Genomic DNA, 15,491 nt, shown 5'->3' on the forward strand with positions numbered 1-15,491 from the left:
GCTTATTACTCACATTTCAAGTTTAATTACCTCAGATACAAAAAACAGATGTACTAACTAGCAACAGGACACCGTAACAGTGCTTGTACCCTAATCAGATACCTTTATCAGACAGTCACCTCCGGAAAACAGCTCAGACCTATTGGAAAGTCACACTCAGAACTTCCCATGTAAAAAAATAATTATTGTATGTTTGTGAGCAACTCAGTATTTCAAGAAGTTTTTGAATTATTAATATTTCACAACATTTCTGCAGTAAGTCTTCTCACAGGTCAAGCACAGATTGTGGCATAAACCTGTCAGTTATTAATAGTTATCCTTACAATTTCTTTCACAGAATCACACAATCACAGAATGGCCCTGGTTGGAAGGGACCTGAAGGATCACGAATCTCCAACCCCCTGCCACGTGCAGGGCCACCAACCTCCACATTTAATAACATGAAAGGATCATAAATGTTAAAGGATTTCCTTCTGTGAAATTGAAAAGATTCATCCAATATTTTCCTGTCATAAATAGCATTAGTCATTCTCAATTGTTAAGTTAGATTAACAAGACATTTTTATCTTGATTTAGAGTCAAGATCAGCAAGTAAAAGGTAAGATTCTAACGTCACTATTCACAGCAGATATTAATATTCATTCTGTAAAGCCTTGGGAAATGAATAGAAATGACTAACAGACAGATGTATCAACAATACAGAATAGTAGAAAACCTCACAAACATATGAATAAAATAGTCTGCAAAACTTATATATTGAAAAGTTCAGGTGTTGAATTTAAAGGATTCTATTACAGGTCAACATAGAATCATTTATGGTGGAAAAGACCAGAAAGATCATCTAGTCCAACCATCAACCCATCTTTACCACGTTCACCAAACCATTCTCCTCAGCACCACACCTGCACATTTCTTGAATACTTGCAAAGATGGTGATTCTACCACCTCCCTGGGCAGCCTGTTCCAATGTCTCACCAATCTTCCTGAGAATATTTTTTTTCCTAATATCCAACCTAATACCCAACATGTAATTAAACACAATGTTTAACATATACATAATGTAAGAAACTTACCAAGAGTTCAGACGTTCCTAATTTATCTAATTCCAAAGACTGGATTCGAGAAATATGGACACCCATTTCTCTGTGTATTCCAGAACACTCTATGCAGGTTAAAATGCCCAAGTTAGTCGATAGCCATGTTGGATCTGTGAAATTGATAAACAAAATAGTTAAAGAAGTTAGAGGAAGTTTTCTGTGGTGGTAAGAAATGCAATGTAATCTGAAGTAATTCCTTATTTCATATTTAACAAATGGAAACGAACCAAGTATATCTCACACTTTTCTCCAAACTGCAGCACAAGCGACGCATTGCTACCAACAGAATTCAGTTTTTCAGATTTAGTAACAGCCACAATGGCACTGAACTTAGAATTCTAAATCCATACTGAATGACCAGACTGAATGCATTCAAGGTTTGTTTCTTCTAGATGGAAAACAGGCTTTTATTTCTTGTTTTTAAAAATCAACGTACTTCTTATATTCCACTAGTGACAACTTCTGAAGTTTTAGTATTTATTTCTTAAATAGTCTTTTTTCATTAAAAATTGATGATAACATATTCCAATATGAAAACAGTAATACGTGGAGAATATGAGGAACTAAGAGGTTAGTTTGAATTTTTTTTTTTTTTTAATGCACTGTCATAGAGTAGATCTGCATTTTCACATTACAAATACTATATAAGGAATATGATCAGTCTTTTGAAGAAAATAAGTGAATGCATACATATTTTGTATACATATTTTCAAATAAATCTCTTCCTCATCTTACATAGTAGCTGACAAAGTCAAGACTTTAAAGCTGCAAGCTGGGATAAAGAAGCTTGAAACTTCACCATTAATTAGGAGATGAATGAAAACTAGTACAAAGTTGCTACAGCTTCACATACATAAATTAACCCAAAATAATAGAACAAATCATTTCCAGGAGTTGACATAGTGATTTTGCAATATTCTACTTTATACTTTTATCTAGAATTTTCTTATTTGGATCAGTTCTGAATCAGTAAGCATCTCCAAGATACATTGGAGATGTCTACTCAGTTTCCCATGAACATTGTCTTCTTGAGGAATCTCTTTAGATCTGAAAGCTGCAACAGCTCTCAACTACCTTATCAATTCAGTAGTTTAATGACAAGTTGATTCTTCTCAAGCTATAACATGTAACTGACCTGCACTTCTGAAGATACAATCTGATAGGATTCTAACTCTGGGTCTTCTTAGCACAAGACTACTTACGCTATAAGGATACTGAAATCCCAGTAGTCTCATACCAAGACAAAACCTCAGAGTACGATCCGGGCCAGGTCAATTTTTCCACAGTCATTGTCTAAGCATTACTCACTTCTACTTAGTAGCATGCACAGGATCAGTGATGCCAAGCAACTTCCATTCAAGTGCAACAAGCATCTAGAGACAGTGCAACAAGAACAGTTCAAACTCCAGAGGGGCTTGAACTGCTGGAAGTAAGCACAGACAACACACAAAAATATTTTAGTGAATTAAACAGAACTAATGTATGAAAGTCAATATTTGTTCTTTTAAAAGCAGCTTGAAGACTGATCAATATATTGCTTAAAAATTAGTTTGCACTCTACAAACACCTCTAAAGAAATCACTGTGCTCACAACAAGAACTTGATGACATGAACAAATTGAGATACCTGGTGAGCCACAATCACAACAGACTTCATTTCCGGGTAATCTCTGTATGTCATCAATAATGGCTTTTGTCAGATCCTCTAAACTGTTCTCCCCTGTGCTCTGCTCTCCACGGAATGCCATATTTAATGCTTCTTCTTTGCTGTTAGTCAATACTGATATCCATCTAGCACAAGATAAAGACCTTAATGAAGATCTGCATTTGCAAATACAAGTTTATCTATAAACTGTAGAAAAATGCCAGGCACAAAATATTAGTGGGAATATAGGGAAGAACCATTGTGAGGCAAAGCAAGTAGGAAAAACGCAAGAGAAAGGCAAAGAATTCAGAAAAAGTAAGAATAGAAAAAAAGAAGGAAAGTCTTAATTCTGCTGTTGCTTTGGCAAACAAATTTCAAGTCAAAGCAATACAGTTCTTGGGCTCCTTAAAAAAGCAGAAGCTGTGGAAGAGAAAATGTGCAATTAAGCTCCTGTTAATATGGCTACCTTAGAAATAAGTGTCTGAGATCATCCTAAAATCTGTTAGAAGAGGAAATTATAACCACTACTTTCTCACATGCGCACCACTCCTTGCACAGGAGAAAGCAAGTGCATTTCACAAAGTGTGAGTGTGCCTGATTGCCTTTCAAAATGCCAGTCTGAGTGCTCTAACTGGAGTTGAGCAGTATCTGAATTAATGAAAACAGCCAGGGCAACAAATGGGGCAAGGAGTTCCAGAAGAGAAGATAATAAGAGAGTAGCAATACCAGCAGTTAACAAAATTTCAAGAGCACTTGTCACCCATAAGAAATCAAAATTCCTTAGTGGTATGACAGGCATTAGCCTTCCCCCACCCAGACACTCTTATCAGTTTTTGAGTACACAGTTATGTTTAAATTAACAAAAAATAAAACTCTCTGGTTGCTGCCTTAAGGTTGAAGAGAAGAGCAAATAAAAATCCTCTCGATTATAACGATTTCAGATGTTTTTAGCACCACTGCAAATAAACATTTTGCACAGAAATATTTTAGCAGTGTTCTTCCTGTGTACAGTATTAAAACAGTCAGTTTCCTGAAATGAGCTAAAATGGCTGTGCTCATCTAAACACATTGAGAAAAGTTCAGGCTGATGTTTACAATCTCTTCTTGAAATAATAACAGAAATTTTGAAGGATTTCAGAGGCAAACTTAGAAATGTAGTGTTGCAATACAGATTCAGAACCTGAACTAGTGCATGGGCAGTGTATATTGTATATATAATTTACATATGCTTCATAAAACATTTATGAGTTGAGAACCACTGTACCTAAAAGAAAATACTTTAAGATTGGTGGAAAAAAAAAGTCTATCTTTAAAAGAAACTGAAATATTGGGAAATAAAAATACCTTATAGTTTATATGTTGAAAAAAATATATTTACATAAATTCCTCTTTCCAGTTACATGATGCAATGTAAGAACCCACACTAGATGGCACCCTTCTGCCATTTTTCTGACTAAATGTCTTGTTACTCAAATACAGGGGAGACAACGCCTTGCTTCCAATGATACACTGATGTTGTGTTAAACACATAGTGCAAAATAATTATTAAATTCAGAGAAGCAACATTTATCCCGACTTCCATTGGCATTTCTTTTCAAGGTTACAATGTCATCAATTTCTTAAAAAGGAAGAATTTGAATAAAACTTATTTGCACAGTAACAAAAGAACCATGAGATGCAATTAAAATAAACATGACATGACTGAGCCAGCTGTTAGTTTGACAGATTCCCATATTAAAAGCTTCCAAACTTGTAAGAGCTACAAATTATTTTGGTATTATTTCAGCTAAAAGGAACCTACTGCTGAAGACTACATCTGCAGTGTTCTCTGTGGGTCAGTCAAAGACACCACAGCATCAGCTCGTCTGAGACGACACCATTAGCAGTTGAGTTAACACAAACACAAGCATGGACATATTCAAATGGCTAATGCCAATTATTCAATAGGCTCCCAGTTGGTGACTTCCTGGCATACTTTCCATCAAAAAATTCAAATCAGTAAGTGTGTCATATTAATTCAGAGTCAGTAAAAGAAAAGCTCCCTCACTGCTGCTCTTCCTTTTATCTGTACCACACACGTTCATTTTTAGCACCCTTCCCCACTGCTTTTTTTCCCTTGAGTACATTTGTTTTCTTTTACAATATACCAACATTAATCTAGTAGTGGAAAAGCTTATGTTAATATTTCATAGTGTCCTTCAAAATAATTTTTCAGTTACTCAAGTCTCATGTAATTGCCTCGTCTTCAATCTAACACAATACAACGTGCTGTCCAGTCTTCTACTGCACTTTTTATGGATCTCAGCTATTCCTCCACGGTCTTTTAATGCATTCTATTTGCTGGATTCCCAACGAACTCGTGTGGCTAAACAAAAATGAGATATCATGGGTAAACCTTGACTCCAAAGAAGGAAGCAGAAGTATTCTTTAACTTCAGGTAGAAAAGACTCATACTCAGATCACACTTATTTCTTCAGTATCTGTAGCCAACAAAAGTCTTCACAGTATAACCCTCTCTTATGAAAATTTCTACTGCAATACTGCAGGTAAACACATAAACCTTAACATGGTAGCTATCAAACTTCCAGCCACAACCTTTTTTTTTAAATATGGAACAAGGACCAGAGAACATGAAGACCTTCCTACCCAGTCTTCACAAGAAAACAAACAACAACAACAACAACAACAAAATAAAAATGAAAACTAAAAACCCTCTGACAACCATTGCTCAACACCAGACTGAATTGGAATAGTATTGAATTGTAGTGCAATTCCTAAATCTGGCTTTATTTAGTTCAGTATTTTCCTACACAAACAGATATACACTTGACATCCAATAAAATGAGATATAAAGAAAACTAAAAAGTCACATCCACAGTATCTTTGGCCCTATCCACAATTATCACAAAATAGAAACCATCTACGATTATGTGTTAATTTTTTTTTTTTTTTTTTTTTTTTTTTTTTTAAGAGGTCTGCATGTATGTTTCTTTTAACACACACAATGAAATACACACATTTAACTCCACTCTGTAAACACTGAGCTTTATCTACTGGAGAAGCTAACAGCTCACAAAGAAGTCTGACATACAGCTGAGCACTAATTAAAGGTCAAAAGACAACTTGTTGGGTAAGAATCAAGAAATACACTGAGCTAAGGGAACTGTTAGAGGGATGTAGTAACAGACCTGCAACAGGATGTAGGCATCAGTGACTTGTGTTTTAAAGGGTCTGCCATTCTTATTTAGGTATTTAGAAGCTCTCTGGAAGCGGTTCCAAATGATCAGTGGGAAAAAGTGTACAATGTAATTTAAACTAGAGGATAAAGAAACATTTTGATTTGCTCTTCATTTAGATGTGAGGCTGGAAGGGAACGGAAAATCTACTTCCACATTTATTTATCAGTTGGCACACAAAGGAAAAAAAAAAGAGGTAGCACCAAAATTAGGACAAAATGCAACAAGGTGGAGGAAAAAGATGAAACAGACTGTGTAGCACAACAGCACCTTTTTGTTCCTAGCCTATACTGCCAAAACACTGGCAAAATACCCTTTGCTTATATTAGTTTGTCAACATGTATCCCACCACTGGGACACAACTAATGTCTCTTTACTTAAACAGGAATTTTAAAACACGTTCTGGAATATTTTTTAATGTTGCCGCAAGCAATTTTTTCAGCTGCCTGATTTTGAAGTGATAATCCAGACTCCAGTACAAAGCAGATGGGAACTATAATTGTAACGGGAAACAAAACCAGCTTGGAATTCCAAAACAGTTCAAAGGCAGCCAGCTAAACTGGGTTTATTGACCTGTCAATAATAAGTATTATTTTACTAATGCATTCTATCTCACACGCATCTTACTCAAAAAAAATCTTCCCCTTTAAAACCAACAAATATAATAAAAGCTAACTTATGGCAGAAACACAAAAATCTCTGCCATACTGTTCATCAAGTGCATTAGCAATGAGAAGTAATAATATTTTGTTCTTTACTACAAAGCTTACTGGAACAGTTAAGTTTCTGAAAGAATGCAATAAGCATGTCTGGGTGAGCCAGTATTGCACTCATAACTTACAGCACCTCTGACAACTTAGCATTCAGCTAACATATTGCCATGGAAGCCACTGCAAGGACCTCGCCACATGACAAAACTCTCCAACCTTCTCACTTCATCTGTACCTGCAATGATGAGTTGTCACCATTGCTGTCTCTCAGTGCTACCTAACAACTTGAATATAGTACAAATACTCCATGTCATTTCAAAAATAGATAAGTAACAACTCAGCCTTCCAGCAGAAGACAGACGTGTGACAAAAAGTACAAGTCCTGAAGAACAAGCCATCCTGGAAGGTTCTGGCTTGCTTACTGCACTTACTACTTCATTTTTTCGTAGTCCTGTCAGATCACAAATACTGAATAGTGATGTTCTCCACAACACAATTTGATGACTGAACGCAATATTCAAATGGAAAAAAAAGAATGGCACAAGGTTCTTGGGACAATGTGTATCAGGGTGCAGAGCAGGAAGGAAGACTGTTTTACAGGAAATTGTCTGTTGGGAAATGTGCATTAATGAAGCAAATTACTGGTTCTGAAGTAGTCATTCAAATATGCTATGTTGCTCATTTCAAAGCCCATAGTAGAAAAGATATATTACCTCTAAATTTCTCTATGTCAAATGGAGGTCTTTAATTGTTATTTTTAACTTAGAGAAAAAGATAGGATCAGGAGGGAAGGCAGTAACTACAAAAGAGTTAGTAACTACAGAAATAAGGAAGATGAGAATTTCAAAATATTTCATTTGTACCCTAATAGCCTCATCTGCATTGCACCAAGCATCCGCACATGAAAAACGTACTAGAGAGGTACACAACCCAAATGGGTTTCCAACCGATCGTTTTTGTATTTTCAGTGTTACAGGGTTTTCAAGGCACCTTGTAGAAATGTAAATGCAAACACAAATAGCTTACATTTACACATTCACAACAACAGAAAAAACAGTGGGCACTACTTTTGCATGAAGTGAGAAAGCTAAATTTCATTGCTATAAATGATTTCATAAATGCATCTACAGACAAAAGCTTGAAAAAGAAAGTAGGCATTCTTACGCTACGTATTCTTGTTCATCTTCTGCTTGAAAATGGTATGTTCTGTTATCTGTAATAAATAAATACATCTTTTCATTTAGCACGTGAAAATTTAATATCACACAGCTGTTACTATGCCTATTCAACCCTGAAGTCTAAGAACAATTTCTCTTAGCCTGTGACATTGATACATAAAGCAAAGAAAGATGAAGTTGTGAAGATTGATTCACATTAAATATATGTAGTTCTAGGCTTTGATATACTAAGTAATAAGCACATGAATCAAACTGTTCCACAAACTCTTCTGAAGAAAATGTTTATTCTGTTATTGTGTGTTAACATTTATATACAAGTTTTCCTGCTGCTTGAGTTAAAAAACTTATCTGCTAACTGAAGAATGAAATAGAACTGGGTGTTAAACCTCATGTTTAAAGGTTTCAAAGACTGTTCTTACAAATACATAATACTGGTACTGCTTGCTATTGAATATTTTTCTTGCAAAGACTGATAACATTACATTGACCTACCCTACTTAAAAAATGGTTTTAAAATCTAAGACCAAAAGAGGGAGAAGAAAAATCACTGATGCTCTAATGCTGAGAAAATATAAATCACTATCAATTTTAGAGAAAACAATGAATATTTTGCAAGGAGGATAAGAGAACAAGAGAAATTGGGTTCTCTTTGTGTCTTCTACCCCCTCGCTTCCCATTTGATTATTAAATAATACTCAATAAACAGAACAGACAACGAATTAGAGTCCAAGCGTCTTCTCCATTTCCTGGTGAATATAGCTTATGGACATCGCTCTAAGCTCTTAAACATCTCTCCGAACTTAGGGAAACAGGCATTTCATAGCTTGTCACAGATTAACAGTATTAATGTCACACACAAAACAGAGGTTCTATATTCATTTATCTCTTCATCCTGTCTTCAAAATTAGAGTCACTCTAATGCTCATGAGACACTGCATATATCTGGACATAGATGCAAATGTTCAACTGCAGTCTTATTTTTAAGGAAAATGTCTTGTAATTACATGGCTTCAAAACATTGTTAGAAATCCTATACATAATGTAAGACAGTACTAAAATTGCCACATACGTGATATTAGATCAAAAGACTTCTTATCTTCAGCATTTGGCTTCACCTGGCAGGTTAATAAATTCAGTTTAGCTGGCTGCCTGTTGGACTGAAAAAAAAAATTATTTTACTTTAAAAAGGTCTTAATTTAGGATTACTTTTTCATTCTGTGGAATGTGCATGTGTGATATTAGTTTAAACTTTGGACATGAAGACGTGTAGACCCTCAAAACACTGGAGAGTAGCATGACACAGATTTGGTCTGATTGAATGACCAGATGCAAAACAAAGCTAAAATCTTCATGGCAACTCCTGACTACTTGAAAGGCCTTCAAGGAACAAAGCCTTAGTTTAGAATATGCTACTTTTTTTTTGTTGTTTGTTTCATAAACAATGCTCATGGTATTAGGCTTTTTTTTTTTTTTTTTAACATATAAATAATCTTAAAAATTTTTAAGGGAAGTGGGAAGCTGGAGATTTGGAGTTTCAGAACTTTGAGTAACTACACCTACTAAAATAATTTAAATAGAGCATAGATTTTAAGGCGTAATAGGCTAAATATGAGTAAAATATTCTGGACATATATAAACTCGTGAAAATCTATAGAGATACTGAATTAAATTTACCATAGCTGGCAGATATAAACTAAACAGGAGACGTGACACTTATCAGGAAATACTCCTGAACAGAGTTTTGGAAGTTGTTCATGTTAGAAGCTGCATAAACAAGTGCTAAGTAGTGCCAAAGCAATAAGACAAAAATATCTTCAAAAGTATTTCCCACAGTCAAGCTTGTTTGGCAGAACCAGCTCATCACCACAGTATTTCTAACACTCAAGGAGTACCAGATTGTCATGACCTGAACCTTTCATAATTACAAACAAGAATATTGCTTTCCATTGGGCACTGCTTTTAAACAGTCACAAACAAGAAAAGGAAAACTATAGCCAACTATGCAATTCAAAGAATTCTAAATTGACAAGACATAAGTTTTAAAAACATATTTTTTAAAATGGTGATAACTGAACCATAACCAACCTAAGAACTGTTAACTAATCTCAGGTTATTTGAGAAAATGAAGTTATCTTTAGGCACTGATAGTCTTGGTCAGTGGAATTTGATAGAAGATAAAGGAAGTGTGATGAAATGGATCCATCTCCTTTAACAATAGTAACAGGGGAAAGAAGTTTTTAATTTTAAATAAAAGCAACCACGCTTTCTTAAAAGCAATTGATGTATTTGTCATTTCTTTATCAAAGGAAATCAAATCACTTAAAGAATTTAAAAAAATTTCAAATGACTGTTTTCAAGTCACACTTATCAGCTGGGTGATTGCTTTTTTTTTTTTAACAAAATAAATGTGTGTGCATTTAAATGCGTCCTATGTTGAAGTGAAATATCTGCAATACAGATGAGCAAGTTACCAGCCTTCCTGCGCACGTAACAGCTAGAATCACTGTTCCCTAGTGATCATTAACAGACAAAAATGCTACCATGAGAGCAACAAGTATAGCAATATTTCCTTAAGTCAAATTCCAACTTTTGGTAAACCACAGAACTTTAACAGCTGGAAGCAGCAGCATCTTCTTTTGCAAGAGCAGATATTAGCACTAACAGATCCACTGTGAAAACATTATTTACCATTTTAATGAAGAGGTATAAAAATAACTTACCGTTGCATGTGATATGGTTAGAATTCCATTTTTAACAGTGCACTTTCTTCTTTGCCATACTTTCCTTAACCTACACAAGAATATCAACAACAACAACAACAATCAGTAGCTAGACAAATTTAAAAACACATTTTCATGTCATGAAATTTGTAAGAAGACTGTCCTAGGAAACAGTAACAGACAAAGTTACTAAACATCTTAACAGATGCTGGAGATTTATGACAGGTCTTAATCAGTTTTTAGAGATTTATAAAGACAAGGGCTTTTTTTTTTTTTTTTTTAATTTGACATAGGATTTTGGTTTTTATCTTTTTGTATTATATTTATTAGACTAATTTCATATCCATTTGCTGATAGCAAGTCTCAAGTATTTGTAGCACACGCATTAGGACAGTGTGCCTTAGTAGTCCACGATACAAAGCAGTTAAAAGCAGTGACTAAACACAGTAAGAGCTCCCAATTATGCACTTTGGGAACATACCCATCACTCTTCTTTAAAAGATAACCTTTCTTCTCACTGCCATATTCCTTATTCCCCTGAAGTTGATGCATACTATATCCTCCTTGCCTGCTTTGTGAATCCTAGAACAAAACAAAAACACCATTAACATTTCTTAAAATGCACAGTATGTTTTCCTCATCATTACGCAATACCTCTACCAAAACCTCACATATTATTAACAACAAAGAACTCCTAATGCATGTTTTACATCTATATTAGAGTCTGCTTTTACATCAACTGATGTAAAGTTAACTGCATGTTCAAGACCATTACTTCATAAGGAGTTTTGAGTATACTATGAATGGCAAATACCCACCTAAACATAGCACCTTTTTAAAATACAGAAGATTAAAGCTGCATAATCTTATAAACAAATAATAAAATGCTGATAGCAAATTTCAAATAGAAAGCAACACAAAGCATGCAGCTATACACAAATTTACCCAATAAAAACAAACGGCAATGATCATTGTTATCCAACTAAAGATATACGCAGTGTTCGCATGAGTTTTAGTCAATGAAGTCAACTGATAGGTTTTTTTTTTGATTCAGTGAAACAAGAGTGAAATGAATAAACACATTATAAATGCATCTGAAAAAGCCCACAGAAGTTCATTGAAACAGTGACTTACTCTCCTAGACTTCAATCACGAAAGGCAAAAACAGAAGAAAAAGAAAAAGCAAATAATTTAAAACATGAATTATTTTATTTAGAAATATACACCTTGAACATAAATTTTATAATCCTCACACCTAAAAAGACAATTATCCTTTCTAAAGGCACTACTACAAATAAGGAAAGAACTCTTTAAATGGCTCATCAAGTACAAAATTGATAAAACAACAAAATTCTGTACAACACTGCATGTATGACATTGGCTTCATAGAAGCAATTAAAACAACTGCAGATCAAATGTTAATAAATACCATCCAGTCTTCAAAATGTCTAAAATGAAAGCTATATTGTATCATTCATGAAACCGAAATTAATTCTGAATTTCTATTAAAGATCAAGACAAAAATTAGTTTTAAATATTTGCAAAAGAAATATAATTAAGGATATACTATTTTAAATGAGACTGCAAAACTGTCCTCTCACAAAGCATCTGACAAAAATTCCAAAGAACAAAACCAAACAAACCACCACCAGCACCAACAGAATGGAAATCAAATTACTTTCCTGGCAATATTTCTCAGTGTTTTAAATCCTACAGTCAATGAATATTGAAGATTGAACTCTCAAATCTTACACTGTGTCCTTACAAAAATGTTCTGTTTTGTTTTTCTGCAATGAACATGAGTTTAGAAAGAAGTGATTTGGTAGAACTGTAGTTGTGGCAGTTGGAAGCAGCATGAAGAACACTGCATACAGTGCAATGCCATCAGTAAGTGTTTGCACCACCACAGTAAGCAGCTGATTTGTTTTAAACCAATTTTGAACCCCCACTGAAATGAGGGTTCTATTGATGTTAGCATAGGTTATGCTTAAAAAATGAAGAGTTAAGGAAATAAAGCATCAAGAAGCAGGTGTGAAACATGAATGTAAAAATTAGCTAAACTGAAAGTAAAGCTGTCAGCTGCATTTGTAAAAACAGTTGAGCTGTGAGAATACCAACAAATCTGCATTAAAGGTTTGCTTTCCTTTAAAACTTAAGTTTTTAAAGTATAAGCATTTTTAGCACATCAAATAACTACTTCCCATAATTATCACTTAGATTTTTTTTTAACCAAAAAATTGAAACCATAGTCATTTTACAAAATCAGCTATTTCTTGTGCAAAATTACATAAATTTGTTACCAAAATGCTGTAGCAAAATGAGACTTTCTATGTAGCAGAGTCATGGGTAATTTTGCTTATGATTTGTGAAGCTACAACACTGGTGCTTCTGCACAACTCCATACACAAAGGCTGTTAAGATGCTCCCAAGAAGCAGGTAATTCCATGCATGGCAGTAACAAATTCTCAGATATGCAAGGGACAGGCATACCAGCAAAGTCTCTGAGAGCCTTGCAGATGTAACACCACATGAACGCCTTGAATACGAACAAAAGTAAAAAGAAGTGCTGCATTATGATCTCGAAAGAGCAGGGAACAAGGTAATCACTTAAGGCATGAGTGGTTCTTCCAAATAAAGTACGGTATGAGTATCAGCTTTTTCATACGAGATAAAATCAAAATGATTCTGAATGCTTCAGTAGATTCAATAGCCATGCACCGATCTCTCTTGAAATCTGTGATGGAAAGTCAGTTTGAGATGATGAGTAGGAAGTCTCATTTATCTAATGAGAACTCCAGAGAGATTAACAGTAGCAGAATTTATAATCTGGGTGGGAATCACAAGTTCAAGACTTTCTTCTTACACAAAGTCACACACAGCCAGACCTTCAACTTCACAGATTTTGCTTGAGTTAGAAGGGACCTAAAAGTACATCTAGTCCAACTCCCCTGCAACAAACAGCAACATCCACTGCTATGTCAGGTTGCCCAGGGCCTGATCCAGCCTCACCTTGAAAATCACCAAGTTGGTGGATCAACTACATCTCTGCCAGTGCCTCACCACCCTCACTGTAAAAGGCTTTCCATATATCCAACTTCAATCGCCACTCAAAGTTTGAAACCATTTCCCTTTGTCTTATCACAGCAGTCCCTGCTAAAGAGTCAGTTCTTTCTTTCTCGTAGTCCCCTTTAGTTACTGAAACGCCATCCTCAGGTCTCCCTGGAGCCTTCTCTTCTCCAGGCTGAACAGCCCCAGTTCCATCAACCTGTCCTCACAGGACAGATGTTCCATTCCACGGATCATTTCTGCGGCCCTTCTCTGGACACGCTCCAACAGATCAACATCTCTCCTGCACTCCACATCTGGACACAGTACTCCAGATGAGGCTCCAGCACAGAGGGCCACGATCACCTTCCTCAACCTCCCTCACCCTGTTGACCGCACTACTTTTGATGCAGCCCAGGATTTGCTTGGCTTCCTGGGCGCATGGCTGGCTCAAGTCCAGCTTGCGATCCACCAGTACTCATAACCAATTTATATTTTTTCCTGGATGCTTATTCTTGATCGCTGACAAGGACAGGACACTGGACTAGGTTAACTATTTATCTGATCATAACAATTGTTGAAGTAAGCTGAAAAGTATGCCTCAAAGAAACACGCATTTTTGTATTTTCACACTGCCTCTTGAAATGCCGACCAAAATTCTAAATATCAGTTTTGCAATTATCATGAAGTATGAATTATTTTCTGAATTCAGAATTCACATTATCTCAAAAAATAACACATCTAAATTATTTACCTCCTTCTGGTCAAGCTGCAGAGAAGATTTTATCAAATCACGAAGAGCAGTAAGTTGTTTCTTTTCTTCATCTTGTGTCTGCTTTATCTATAGAAAAAGAATATTATACTTAGATGCTACTTAAAGTTGCTATGCATTCTAATATATTATTATAGTGTTCTGAGCAACTTAATACATCAGTTTATTTTCATAAACTAGTTTCTCATAATGCGTTCACCTTCTACACAAGTATTAATTCAAAAGCAAGCTAGAAAGAATACACAATTCTGTATACCTTTTTCTGTTAGACGTTAGTGGTTCATTATACCAAATGTAACTAAGTCAGTCACTGAAATATTAATTTAATAACTCGGTAAGCTCGACAACTACTTTAGGAATGAAAATACTGTTTAATCTCACTACCAACTAGAACATCAAATAGAATTACTGTAATTCTGATTATAGAACAAAAAAGCACTTGAGTGACAAATGAAGTTTGATTCTATATTATTACATGCCTCCCATTAACACCACAGCCAAGTTAATTAACTCAAACTGTGATGCTATCAAGCAGATTGTAAAAAAAAAAAAAAAAAAGAAGTGGCAGCCAAAATTGGAGCTAGTAAAGTAATAGAAATTAAAGCCTCCTGTATTAAGCTACGCTTATTTCAGTGCACCATTAAACCAGTAGTAGATTGACAGATGCTTTTCCTTACAACTGTACCAACAGAGTAGAAGGTGTAAAATAGAGATAAGATGCATTTCTTCATTTTAACTGCATACAAAGTTTCAAAGAATACACTTCTAATTTAAAAAGATATTTGTATTCAATATCTAGATGAAGAAAAAAATTCCATTTTTAGACATTAAAATATTTACAAGTCAACTTACATTATATAAGTCAGCAGCCAACTTTTCAATATACTGTTTAAGTTTATCAGCTGTTTTCAAGCCATCTTGGAAGAAACTGCAATGAGAAAAGACCTGTGATTCATCAGGAATACAAATAATTCATAACAAAGTAATCTGGCTTTGCTTCACTCTACCCTCCCCAAAGACAATAAAACGTTTACAGCTCTTGCCATGTTCAGAGCAAAACAAACCTGACTCAGTTCAAACAGTTTTACT

General features: G+C 34.9%; 1 protein-coding gene across 4 annotated transcripts in view; it reads right to left on the minus strand.

Moving 5' to 3' along the window:
* Positions 1–15,491, minus strand: part of ASAP1 (ArfGAP with SH3 domain, ankyrin repeat and PH domain 1) — a 137,634-nt gene that overhangs the window by 33,840 nt on the left and 88,303 nt on the right. For all 4 annotated transcript variants that reach the window (XM_052704806.1, XM_052704808.1, XM_052704807.1 and 1 more), the window contains 8 exons: positions 15,255–15,330; positions 14,385–14,471; positions 11,067–11,167; positions 10,586–10,655; positions 8,935–9,022; positions 7,852–7,900; positions 2,724–2,887; positions 1,074–1,207 (listed from right to left, as the gene is read on the minus strand). In XM_052704806.1, the coding sequence (XP_052560766.1) occupies positions 1,074–1,207; positions 2,724–2,887; positions 7,852–7,900; positions 8,935–9,022; positions 10,586–10,655; positions 11,067–11,167; positions 14,385–14,471; positions 15,255–15,330 (769 nt within the window). The remainder of the gene's footprint in view (positions 1–1,073; positions 1,208–2,723; positions 2,888–7,851; positions 7,901–8,934; positions 9,023–10,585; positions 10,656–11,066; positions 11,168–14,384; positions 14,472–15,254; positions 15,331–15,491) is intronic.

Source organism: Tympanuchus pallidicinctus, unplaced genomic scaffold (genome assembly GCF_026119805.1).
Source record: "Tympanuchus pallidicinctus isolate F22 unplaced genomic scaffold, pur_lepc_1.0 scaffold5, whole genome shotgun sequence".
NCBI classification, from domain to species: domain Eukaryota; kingdom Metazoa; phylum Chordata; class Aves; order Galliformes; family Phasianidae; genus Tympanuchus; species Tympanuchus pallidicinctus.